At 44.1% G+C, this 13523-nt stretch overlaps 1 protein-coding gene across 10 annotated transcripts in view; it reads right to left on the reverse strand.

Moving 5' to 3' along the window:
• SYN3 (synapsin III) overlaps positions 1–13523 on the reverse strand; it is a 546668-nt gene that overhangs the window by 485965 nt on the left and 47180 nt on the right. For 6 of the 10 annotated variants that reach the window (XM_016939062.4, XM_016939060.4, XM_009438249.5 and 3 more), the window contains exon 2: positions 8737–9209. In XM_016939062.4, coding sequence (XP_016794551.1) covers positions 8737–9047 — 311 coding nt within the window. In that variant the 5' untranslated portion in view covers positions 9048–9209. The remainder of the gene's footprint in view (positions 1–8736; positions 9210–13523) is intronic. The other 4 variants (XM_054675522.2, XM_016939061.4, XM_054675523.2 and 1 more) reach the window with 1 other exon arrangement.

Genomic DNA, 13523 nt, shown 5'->3' on the forward strand with positions numbered 1-13523 from the left:
TGCTTAACAACCAGTTCTCTGGATGGGAGAACAAAAAGCCCTGCTTTCTAGCATTTGCCAGTTTCCACAGTGTAAATGCTCCCACAACAGCCAATGTGATTTTCAGCTGGATTGAGTCAAGGTGAGAGGGAAAAAGAGAATTTTAAGAATGCCACCGGCCGGGCGCGGTGGCTCACGTCTGTAATCCCAGCATGTTGGGAGGCCGAGGCGGGCAGATCACAAGGTCAGGAGATCGAGACCATCCTGGCTAACACGGTGAAACCTCGTCTCTACTAAAAAATACAAAAGTTAGCTGGGCATGGTGGTGGGCGCCTGTAGTCCCAGCTACTCAGGAGGCTGAGGCAGGAGAAGGGCGTGAACCCGGGAGACCGGAGCTTGCAGTGAGCTGAGATTGAACCACTGCACTCCAGCCTGGGTGACGGAGCGAGACTCCATCTCAAAAAAAAAAAAAAAAGAATGCCACCAATGTCATTCCTCAGTTTGATTGTCACACCCCCAACCTTGTCATTGCCAATAACGCACCACCCCCAAATTCCTCATTTAGTCAACAGGCATTTCCTACGTACCTATTATCTGCCCTGTTCTAGGCATGGGCAAATACAGACACCATGTAGAAGTGGGTGGGCAGATAGTGGTAGAGGGCACACAGGTGATGATCATACAGCGTAATAACTCTTGGAAAATCTAGAAATGCACAAGGTGCTTACCAATGGGTGTCATTAATCCTTGTTTGGTAGGAAGGTGTAGTCTGATATTCTCTCCACCAGATGGATGGTAGCTGAGGAGGGTTTCAGAGGGTTTCAAACCAAGGACACCCTTTTAATTTCTCACCCAACAAATAAAAGAAAAAAGAAACCATTGGGAAGGGTGGGCAATAACAGCTAAGATAGCAATAGATCATTGCGGAAATGGAAGAGCAGATTTTCTGAGAAAAAGGCTACCAGCAGAGTAAGAGGACAGGAGAGCCAGGGCTCCAGAGGCCACCCAGGGAGGTCCGCAGTGACCTGGGGAGGAACAGCTTCTATTCACTACTTCCCCAACAGCCCTCCTCCCCATTCTATCCAGGCTCCAGAGACCTTGTAGGATAAACTGAGGGCAGGGAGGTACACCAACTCCACTTGTCTTTTTTATTTTTTGGGTCATGTTAAAGGTTTTGATTTTGAAAATCAAACCTGGGATTCTGGTACATTCTATAGAAATAGTTAAAAAAAAAAAAAAAAGTCCCTCCATCCCCCTTTTTAAAAACAATTTCAAATAGCAGCCTTACAGTGACTCTGGCATCCTGGTAAGTAAAGAGCCAAGATTTTATACAGAAGTGAATAAAAATAGAAACTCCTCCACCGTGTGTTCTGTGTTCCTGATCCCTAAGGTGAGGTGAGCTTCAGACTCCATTATGCCCAGTACAAGTTACCCTGCTTGGACTAAGGTAGGGCAATGACATATGCTAACTGAAGAGTTACTGTGTGTTGAGCTCCAGGGACATTAGGAAGAGTAAGAGACAGGCCTTGTTCTTGCAGAAGAGACGATTATAATACAGAAACAGTGTGGTATGTGTGCCTGCATGATGCGCCAGCATGATGAAGTGTGTTTTAAGTTACAAGAGGGAGGTCGATATTAACACTGCAGGGTGGGGTGTGTCAGGGAAGAATTCTCAGAAGAGGGGACACCTGAGCAGGATTTCAAACATGAATGGAAACTTGCCAGGTGTATAAGATAGGGAAGGGTATTCCAGGTAACAGGGAACAGAATGTACTAAGGCGGAAAGGTGTGTTTGAGAACTACAAGCTGCTTACTCTTCCTGCAGAATAAACAGGACAGGGCCAGTCACGGTGGCTCACGCCTATAATCCCAGCACTCCGGGAGGCCGAGGCAGGCAGATCACTTGAGGTCAGGAGTTCGAGATCAACCTGGCCAACAAGATGAAACCGTCTCTACTAAAAATACAAAAATTAGCTGGGCGTGGTGGCCTGTGCCTGCAATCCCAGACCCCCAGGAGGCTGGGGCATGAAAATCACTTAAACCTCAGAGGCGGAGGTTGCAGTGAGCTGAGATTGCGCCATTGCACTCCAGCCTAGGCAACACAATGAGACTCTGTCTCTAAAAAACAAAAACAAAACAAAACAAAAACAAACAATAAAAGCACAGGAAGCAGAGCTGGAGGCAGAACTAGAGGGAGGGCAGGGCAGGCATGCTTATGACTTTGAGGGCAACGATTCCCCCACCACAGGATTATATTAATAAAACGAGATGCATGGGGAGGGGGCAGGCAGGAGCAAAGTGAAACTGGTCAGATTTGTGTTTCAGAAAGATGACCCTTGGGTAGTCCCATGGAAGGTAACCAGGAGGTGAACTCAAGATGGGAGGTTTCAGACCAGTGAAGCTGCTGGAAAATTCTAGGCAAGATAAGCAGTGGAGTGGCAGTGGGGCTGAAGAGAACTGAGTTTGATATCAATTAATTATAATTCTCCTTTCCCTTGTGGTTCTCAAACCTACAGATGAGGCTGGGCACGGTGGCTCACACCTGTAATCTCAGCACTTTGGGAAGCCGAAGTGGGAGGATCGCTTCAGCCCAGGAGTTCAAGACAAGCCTAGGCAACACAGTGAAACCCCACCTCGTTTAAAAACAAACAAACTGCTGATTGTCCCCCACCATCCCAGAGGAGAGCATCACCTTTAGTTCAGACCTACCTGGAGCCAGGCCTTACATCCTTGCCTAGCCAGGCTGGTCTCCTCAGGCACCCCCAACAGGAGAGAGTATCTTTAAATGCCTGGCCATGAGTTCTCCCAGCAAAGACAGCTTTGAGACCCTCTATTTCTCCTGAAGATGAAAGGTCTCTCTCCAGGTCACTGGCCAGGTTTTGGATCGTCCTCAAGGGACCCAGGCTGACTCAGAGTCTACAAGCTGGACACATCAGGCAGGGAAGAGTGGTATCCTGCAATTCCCCTACCTGTCCACAACAAAACCTGATTCTACTGGAAGGCCCTGGACCAGGAATGGGAAGACAGAGAAATGTCTGTCTTCCTGAGAAGGGTAGAAAAGGGGGCAGCATCATCGTCCCTGTTGGGGTTGGGGGTGGGTTCACTGTCTGTCCAGACTGCAGCTCCTCTCCCCTTCATTATCATCTGAAAGGGGAAAGAAGGGGGCCCTGTGAGCTGGCTTCTTCCCTTTAACCACTTCCTCCCCTGGGAGACAGCTCACACAGTGCAGGAGGGGCTGGGGAGGGGGCTGGCCCAGAGGCACAAGACTCTGCAGAACCGCCCAGGCATTGTGGGGCTGCCCTGCCACCTGCTGGCCGCTCCTGGTGGCAGGGGACAGGCATTTTTCCGGGATTCTTCAGGACAGGACCGAGACTCTAAGGCAGTCAGCATCAATTTGGAGAAAGCCGGGAAAGTGTTGAGATTCAGAGAGGTTAGGAAGTTCGTGAAGAATCTAGGATGGAGTTCTGTGGGAGAAGCTGTATGTTGGCGGTAGGAAGTCTCTGTCACAAACATCTAATAATTGCAGGGCCAACTGCCAGATGAGTTAATGAGTCTTAGTTTCTTACTTCTCCCCTTTTTCACCCACTGAGGGGCAAGAACACCATAAACAAAGACTGTCGAGTCCTAATTAAAGTGTGGCCATAGGACGAATGATTGAAATATATTGGGAAAAACTCCTCTGGCCAAAGCTGTGTCCCTACCCTTGCACACAGCCTAAAATTCACACACTGGTCCTTCCTGTGGAATAGAGAGACTGAACATCAAATTCAAAATTTAAATGTTATGTCTGAGGCCACTCATTGCATTTCAACCTCATTCACTGTTCCCCTACCCTACTGTATACCACATGGACACTGGAGGGACAGAGATTAATAAGACCCAACTTTATCACCCAGGACCTACAGGGAAGACTGACCAACGGACCAATGGGTTAAATAAATAGCACAATGGGATAAATCCTAATCCAGACTGCCCTGTATATTTGGCATGAAGAAATTAAACAGGCATGCCTACAAGGGGCTACTGTTAAGATGATTAATGTTACACAGGAAGGATCACAATAGTCAGCAATAATAATATATACTTATGCAGTACTTACTGTCTACCAGGCACATCCCATGCACTGTTATACTAACTCAGATCTTAACCCTACTTACATACATTAACTCTATGACATAGGTACTATCATTATTCCCATTTAGGTGCAGTAATTTACAAAGGTCATTAGTCACTTCAGGGTAGAGATGGAATTTCAACCCAGATAGCCTAGCTCTGATGTCTGTATTCTTAACATTGCACCATACTGCCATTTATTAAGCTCAACCTCCATGCAAAGACGTAACTTCCCTGACAAACAGCTGAGCCAGGGATAACACAGCCAGCAGAGAACACTCAAAATCAAGGTCAAATGTTGGGTTGAAGAGAGAGAGAAAACTTCAAGGGCCATGCAGGCATTTTGACTACCAGGCAGATGGGCATTGTTCAGGGCAGAGGGCCTAAAAGAAACACCCCGGCAGACATCAACCCCTAAGCTCAGAGCCTAATAGTGATGCTTTACATAAACACATAAGCAGAGACAAACAAAGTTTCATGATAAATACCCTTAAGCAAGCAGCAACACCTAAGATGATTCACACTGGATCGGAAGACAGGTGATTCACATGACCACTCTTGTTAAGAAGAGGCAATTTCTGAGCAGGAAGCAGTAAAGTCAGACTGATGGTCTGAATCTGCTGAACATACTTTAATGTTGACTTTATATAGAGTATGTATTAAAAACTATAAATAGCACCGGGTGCGGTGGCTCACACCTGTAATCTCAGCATTTTGGGAGGCCGAGGTGGGCAGATCATGAGGTCAGGAGATCGAGACCCTCCTGGCTAACATGGTGAAACCCTGTCTCTAATAAAAATACAAAAAAATTACCCGGGCATGGTGGCGCCTGCCTGTAGTCCCAGCTACTTGGGAGGCTAAGGCAAAAGAATCACTTGAACCTGGGAGGTGGAGGTTGCAGTAAGCTGAGATCGTGCCACTGCACTCCAGCCTGGGCAAGAGAGCAAGACTCCATCTCAAAAAAACCAAACCAAACAAAAAAAACTATAAATAGCAAAGCATAGATTTAATCATTCCCAAACTAAGTTAATGTCTCAAGGAGTGAATGAGCATATATACATGCACATTGGACTAACAGAGCATCTGGCACATTTAATGAATGGGATGCATTCATTTATTCAGTTAATACATAGTTACTTGGTGCCTACTGATACGGTTTGACTGTGTACCCACCCAAATCTTATCTTAAACTGCAGTTCCCATAATCTCTATGTGTTGTGGGAGGGATTCAGTGGGAAGTAATTGAACCATGGGGGCAGTTACCCCCATGCTGCTGCTCTTGTGGTAGCGAGTTCTCACAAGAGCTGATGGTTTTATAACGCGCTTCCCCCTTCACTTGGCACTCATTCATTCTCTCTCCTGCCACCCTGTGAAGAGGTGGCTTCTGCCATGATTGTAAGTTTCCTGAGGCCTCCCCAGCCATGTGGAACTGTGAGTCAATTAAACCCGTTTTCCTTTATAAATTACCCAGTCTCAGGTAGTTCTTTATAGCAGTGTGAGAATGGACTAGTATAGTAAATTGGTACCCCAGAGAGTGGGATGCTTCTGTAAAGATACCCAAAAATGTGTAAGTGACTTTGGAACTGGATGACAGGCAGAAGTTGGAACAGTTTGGAGGGCTCAGAAGAAGACAGGAAAATATGGGAAAGTTTGGAACTTCCTAGAGGCTTGGAGGGCTCAGAAGACAAGAAGACGTGGGAAAGTTTGAAACTTCCCAGAGACTTGTTGAATGGTTTTGACCAAAATTCTGATAGTGATATGGATAATGAAGTCCAGGTTGAGGTGGTCTCATATGGAGATGAAAAACTTTTTGGGAACTGGAGTAAAGGTCACTCTTGCTATGCAAAGAGACTGGCAGCATTTTGCCCCTGCCCTAGAGATCTGTGGAACTTTGAACTTGAGAGAGATGATTTAGGGTATCTGGCAGAAGAAATTTCTAAGCAGCAAAGCATTCAAGAGGAAGCAGAGCATAAAAGTTTGAAAAATTTGCAGCCTGACAATGTGATAGAAAAGAAAAATCCATTTGCTGGGGAGAAATTCAAGCCCACTGCAGAAATTTGCATAAGTAACAAGGAGCCGAATGTTTATTACCAAGACAATGGGGAAAATGTCTCTAGGGCATGTCAGAGACCTTGGGGGCAGCCCCTCCAATCACATGCCAGGACGCCTAGGAGGGAAGAATGGTTTCGTAGGCTTGGTCCAGGGCCCTCCCTCCTGTGTGCAGTATCAGGACTTGGTGCCTGTGTCGCAGCCACTTCAGCTGTGGCTAAAAGAGACCAAGGTACAGCTGAGGCTGTTGCTTCAGAGGGCTTGCACATGGTGCTGGCCCTGCAGATGCACAGAAGTATTCAGGTTTGGGAACCTCTGCCTAGATTTCAGAGGATGTATGGAAACACTTGGGTGTCCAGGCAGAAGTTTGCTGCAGGGGTGGGGCCCTCATGGAGAACCTCTGCTAGGGCAGTGGGGATGGGAAAGGTGGGGTTGGAGCCCCCACACAGAGTCCCTACTGTGGCACTGCCTAGTGGAGCTGTGAGAAGAGGGCTACTGTCTTCCAGACCCCAGAATGGTAGATCCACTGATACTTCACACTGTGAGCCTGGAAAAGACACAACGCCAGCCTGTGAAATCAGCTGGGAGGGGAAGCTGTACCCTGCAAAACTATAGGGATGGAGCTATCCAAGGTCATGGGAGCCCACCTCTTGCATCAGCATTACCTGCATGTGAGACATGGAGTCAAAGGAGACTACTTCAGAGCTTTAGGATTTAATTACTGCCTCATTGGATCAGAGTTACCTGGATGTGAGACATGGAGTCAAAGGAGATTATTTCAGAGCTTTAAGATTTAATTACTGCCTCACTAGATTTCAGATTTGCATGGGGCCTGTAGCCCCTTTGATTTGGCCAATTTCTCCTATTTAGAATGTGTGTATTTACCCAATGCCAATACCTCCATTGGATCTAGGAAGTAACTAACTTGCTTTTGATTTTACAGGCTTCTAAGAGGAAGGGATTTGCCTTGTCTCAGGTGAGACTTTGGACTTGGACTTTTGGGTTAATGCTGGAATAAGACTTTGGGGAACTGTTGGGAAGGCATGATTGTGTTTTGAAATGTGAGATTTGGGAGGGGCCAGGGGTGGAATGATACGGTTTGGCTGTGTACCCACCCAAATTTCATCTTGAATTGTAGTTCCCATAATCCTCATGTGTCATGGGAGGGACCCAGAGGGAGGTAATTTGAATCCTGGGGTTGGTTACCCCCACGTTGGTGTTCTCATTGTAGTGAGTGAGTTCTCACAAGAGCTGATGGTTTTATAAGAGGCTTCCCCCTTCACTTGGCACTCATTCATTCTCTCTCCTGCCACCCTATGAAGAGGTGCCTTCCGCCATAATTGTAAGTTTCCTGAAGCCTCCCCAGCCACGTGGAACTGTGAGTCAATTAAACCTCTCTCCTTTATAAATTACCCAGTCTCGGGCAGTTCTTCAGGCAGTGTGAGAACAGACTGATACACCTACTAGGTGGCCGCCTTTGGAGACATGCACATGAAACCCTGTTCTCCATCCCCAAAAGCCATGTATGAGTCCACTGTCAGACTTTTCTGGTTCCCATCCATGTATTCCTCTGCTCTGGATGCAATGCTTCCATCTCCATAGTTGGGCTCACTCCCTGAACTCCAATTTCTATGTCTCCAGCTAGACTGATAACATTTATCACCTCTGAGTACCAAACAGCTGGGATAGATTTATTCTCCAAATGCAGCTCCACATAAGCAGGAACCTGTTCCCTACTATACCCGTGCATCTCAGCTATGCCTGGCACCGAATCAGTGCTCAGTAAACTACCTGGTGAATGACTGCTACAGTGATCTTGACACAGGTATCAGGTCTCTGCCACTGTGGAACTTACCAGCTAGGGAGCACTGTCTGAGAAGAGGCTGGCAGTGGTCATTTCTGCCCACCTTTGGTGTTCAGAAGACAGGCTCTGGAGCCAGACTGCCAGTACCTGGAAGAGCTGAGATGCACACTCAGGCACTCTGATCCCAAGGTTTGGGATAAGGACTGTGGACTTGTATTGCTTTCTTTTATCCTCATAATAAGCTCATTTTATGGAAGGAGGGTGGCTGAGGCTGACAGGTTAATCTGCCAAGTACTGCCAGACGTATTTCAGATATTAAAAGTTTTCCATTTTTAGGAAGGTAATATGGTGAATATACCATATTTTATATAACACTTCCAGCAGGCTCTGAACTATACTCCATATCAAACACATTCAGATGCTTGCAGCAAATCATATGAACAAACACACTTAGTATAATTATAGCCTCACTTTCCTGCAGATTAGGCTTTGCTACCAAAAGAATTGCAAAACATTTTCTAGTTTCCAGAGTGTGTTGGATTTGGGATTTGCAGGTGAGGGACTGTGGACCTGTAAATATAAAGCCCTTAGAAGAGAATGTGGCACTAAGTAGGTGCTGTGGGCCTAGCATGCAGCAGCCACTTGGTACATGTTAGTTTCCTTCTCTCCAGCCAGGCTCTGATAGCACCCGAGCCTCTCATAGCTCTCCCCTTCTATTTCCCCAGGAGATGAGATAATCCCCACTCCTCTCTTGCCCCAGAAGGTGGTAGCACTTGCAAATTCCTGCTTACCAGTCTGTATGGGCATCATCGATCACCAACAGGATCCTGGGTCTTTGAACAATGGGCGTGGAGGGACCTGGAGGCTCCATCAGTCCTGAGGTGGCCTGAGGGGCCTGCTTCATGGCACTGGAGAGGGAGCTAAAAAGGCTGGATCCTGGAGAGGAGAAGGAGGCAGCCAGGGGCTGGGGGTGCCTCCTCTCCATGGCCGGGGAAGCAGGTGAGCTGGTGGAGCTATCTGGGCGTTGCAGGTCCGTCATATAGCCATTAGGCAGGTTGGCCACGAAGCTGCTGTCAGAGAGACGTCGCCGGAGGAAATTCATGGCTGTGGATGGATGGAGATGACTGGCTCCTACCCAGACGTGTGTAGGTGAGGCCCAGAAGACAGGCTGCTGCCAGGTACAGGGAGTGGTAGGACTTTAGCCAGAAGAGCCAGGGGGATTTTGCGCAACCAGCAGTCAGCTTTAGCTGCCTTTATTTACCTGCTGGAAATAAGCCAACAAATACATAAGTGGAAACGACCTCCACCCCCTTAAGAGCAAACAGATACAGCGCTTTCCTGTCCCACTGCAGGTGGTAATGTAAATTAGGACATCCTTCTGGAAAGGAATTTGGCAACATGTATTAAGAGGATAGCTTTTTAACCTACAATTTCCATTTTCTGGAATTATATCGCAAAGAAAGATTCTAAGTTACAGAAAAAGCTTCATGCACAAATATGTTAATCACAGGTTATTTACACTAGCAAAATACTGGGAAGTATCTCAACATCCAACCACAGTTTAACAAATAAGTCAACTACAGCACAGTTACTCAATGAACCTTTTGTGGCTATTTTTAAAGGTGCCCTGAAGAACGGATTTTGGTAACAGAAACAATTTCATGTTCTAATGATAAATTTAAAAGATAATGATTCAAAATTATAGGAACCAAATGACTACAAAGATGTACAAGTTGAAAGAACAAAACTTTGGAAATAAAAGAAATCAAAGTGTTAACAGTGATTATATTTTGGTAATGCAACTACATGCCTTTTTTTCTTTTTCTTTCCTCTTACTTATATTTTTCTAATTTTCTAGAGTGCTTATTACTACGGACCGGCATGTCCCCCACCTCACCAAATTTATATGTTGAAGATAATGCTGAATATGATGCTTCGGAAATGAGCCCTTTGGGAGGTAATTATGGTTAGTGGGGTCATTAGGGTGTGGCCCACGCGATGGAAGTACAGCCCTTATAAGAAAGGATGCCAGAGAGCTTGCTTTCCCTGCACTGTGTGAAAGCAAAGGTAAAAGGCAGCCATCTGCAAACCAGGAGAGAGCCCTCACCAGAACCAGGCAAAGCTGACACCCTGACCTTGGACTTCCCAGCCTCCATAACTGTGAGAAATAAGTATCTGTTGTTTAACTCACCCAGCCTATGGTATTTTGTTATGTCAGCACAAGCAGATAATATACGCATCTATTGCTTTTCTAAAGAGAGTAACATAAGTTTAAAAAACCCACACTGTTCATTTGAGATCAAAACATCCCATTGAGAACAATGACTATTTAAAGCATGGAATTAGATTTTATATTTTTTGTTAAGATTATTATATACAATTTTTTTTTTTTGAAACAGGGTCTGACTTCATCACCCAGGCTGGAGTGCAGTGGCACGATCTTGGCTCATTGCAACCTCTACCTCCCAGATTCAAGTGATTCTCCTGCCTCAGCCTCCCAAGTAGCTGGGATTACAGGCACCCACCACCACGCCCACCTAATTATTGTATTTTTAGTAGAGATGAGGTTTCACCATGTTGGCCATGCTGGTCTCAAACTCCTGGCCTCAAGTGATCTGCCTGCTTTGGCCTCCCAAAGTGCTGGGATCACAGGCATGAGCCACTGTGCCCAGCCAGTATTTTTATTGCAGTAAAAGTTACTTAAGATTGAAATGCACAGTTCTTAGGTATACACTTCTTTGAGTTTTGATAAATGTATATACTGGTATAATGTTTATTATATTTCTACACCTCAGAAAGTTCTTTTGTACCCCTTCTGGTCCCTCCACATCTCCTAACAGGCAAATACTCTTCTGATGCATGTCACCATTTATTAATTTTACCTGTTCTTGAACTTCATATAAATGTAATCAAATATATTATGCTTTTGTTAATAACTGCTTCCCTCAATGGTTCTGAGATGTAATACGTTGTATAGCAGTCATTCTATTTTTAAAATCACTGAATACCATTCTACTGGATGGATAAACCACAAATTGCTACTCCATTCTCCTGTTGATAAAAATTTGAGGTCAGGCATGGTGGCTCACACCTGTAATCCCAGAACTTTGGGAAGCTGAGGTGGGCAGATCACTTGAAGCCAGGAGTTTGAGACCAGCCTGGCCAACAAGGCAAAACTCTCTCTCTACTAAAAGTAAAAATAACTTTTTTTTTTTAAAAAAAGCTGGGTGTGGTGTTGTGGGACTGTACGCCCAGCTACTGGGGAGGCTGAGGCACGAGAATCGCTTGAACCCAGGAGGTGGAGGTTGCAGTGAGCCAAGATCACGTCACTGCACTCCAGCCTGGGTGACAGAGTAAGACTTTATCTCAAAAAAAAAAAAAAAAAAAAGAGAGAGAGAAAAGAAAAAGAAAGAAAAAAGAAAAATAAAATCGGAAATGTTTGCAGTTTTCAGAAATTATGCATAAATTGCTGCAAGAAATTTTTATTTAAGTCTTTTTGTGGGGCTAGATAGATGATGAATGGATGGATGGATAAATTGAGAAGTAGATCTTTTCTTTGGGAAAACACCTAGGAGTTAATTTGTTGGGTCATGGGGTAAGTGTATGTCTAACTTAATAAGAAACTGTCAAAAAGTTTCCCATAGTGATTGTTTGATTTTGCACAGTCCATTTGAGGGTTCCCGTTCCTCCATATCCTTTCTCACATTTGGTTGTCGTCTTTTTCATCTTACCCATTCTAGTGGGTGTAGCATAGTATCTTATTGTGTTTTAAATTTATTTTGTCTGATATTTAATGAGATTGAACAAGTTTCATGGGTTTACTGGCCAGTGACATATCTTCTTTTGTGGATATCTATTCAAATCTTTGGCCCATTTCTAAAAGGTGGGTTGTTTATCTTTTTATTTTTGATTTGTAGGAGTTCTTTATACATTCTAGATACAAGTCCTTTCTCAGATATGTACATTGTAAATATTTTCTACCATTCTGTGGCTTGCTGCTTCATTTCCTTCATGAGCAGAAGTATGGCAGAATAAAACAACTCTTAAAAAAGTGAATTGTTTATTTGAGATAAAAGCATCCCAATAAGAAAAAAAAATTATACTATAGGATGAGACCACACTTCTATATTTTGGGTACTGGGAATACTTTACATATCCTTTCATATATACGTATCTAAACACACACACACACACTTATATATGCATATAATATAAACATAATACATATATAAAGTCTATTATATATATCTGCAGATGTTTTGATAAACAGAAACTTTTATTTTTATGAAACCTAATTTATCAAATTTTTCATTTATGGTTAGTGTTTCTGTGTCTGTTCTTAAAAATCTCTGCCAGGCTGGGCGTGGTGGCTCACGCCTGTAATCCCAGCATTTTGGGAGGTCAAGGTGGGTGGATCACCTGAGGTCTGCAGTTCGAGACCAGCCTGACCAACATGGAGAAACCCCGTCTCTACTAAAAATACAAAATTAGCTGGGCATGGTGGTGTATGCCTGTAATCCCAGCTACTCGGGAGGCTGAGGCAGGAGAATCACTTGAACCTGGGAGGCGGAGGTTGTGGTGAGCCAGGATCGCATCATTGCACTTCAGCCTGGGCAAAAGGAGCAAAACTCTGTCCCCCCCCAAAAAAAAAAATCTGCCAACCCCAAGATCACAATCATACCATCCTACAGTGTCTTGTAGAAGCTTTATAGTTCTAGCTTTTCTGTTGAGGTCGGGGATCCATCTAAACTTGATTTTTGAGTGGTATGAAGTAGGGTATGAAGTTCATTTTCAGCCCCGTTCATTTATCCAGGTTGCCAGCACCATTTATGAAAGTATTTTTCTCCCACTAAATTGCTTTGGTGGCCTTGTTGGCACCAATTGGCTGTACATGTGTGGGCCTACTTCTGGACTATGTTTAATATGCTCCATTGATCTCTCTGTCTATTCTTACATTTATTGATTGCTATGGCTTTCCAGACAGTTTTAAAATCAGGTAAAGTGAGTCCTCCAACTTAAATTTTCTGTCTCAAGATTGTCTTAGATATCCTAGGTCCTATTTTCATATGCATTTTAAAATCAACTTTTATGAAAAAGTCTGTTGGAATATTGTTCGAGATTGCATAGACTGAGTAGAATTGTCACTGAACAATATTGGGTTCTCTATGAACACAGTAGACCCCTCTACTCAGAAATTTTTTTGTGATTTTCAATATAGAGATCTCGCATACATTTTGCTAAATTTATTCCTATTTTGTTTGGGGTTTTTTGCATGTTTTTAAAATGACACTGTTTTCTAAATTTCACTTTCCATTTGTTTGCGCTAGTATAATATTATTTTCAATATACTGACATGCTCAATTCAAGTATTGTTGCTACTAGTTGTTTATAGATTCCTTAATACTTTCTTTTTAAATAATGTCATCTATAAATAGAGATCTTTACTTCTTTCTTTCTAATCTGAATGCCTTTTACTAATTTCCCTTATCTGACTGTCCTAGCTAGGACCTCCAATATTGAACAGAAATCATGAAAACACACACCTTACCTTGTTCCGAATCTTAGGGGGGAAACACTC

Source organism: Pan troglodytes, chromosome 23 (assembly GCF_028858775.2).
Source record: "Pan troglodytes isolate AG18354 chromosome 23, NHGRI_mPanTro3-v2.0_pri, whole genome shotgun sequence".
Classification (NCBI taxonomy): Eukaryota; Metazoa; Chordata; class Mammalia; order Primates; family Hominidae; genus Pan; species Pan troglodytes.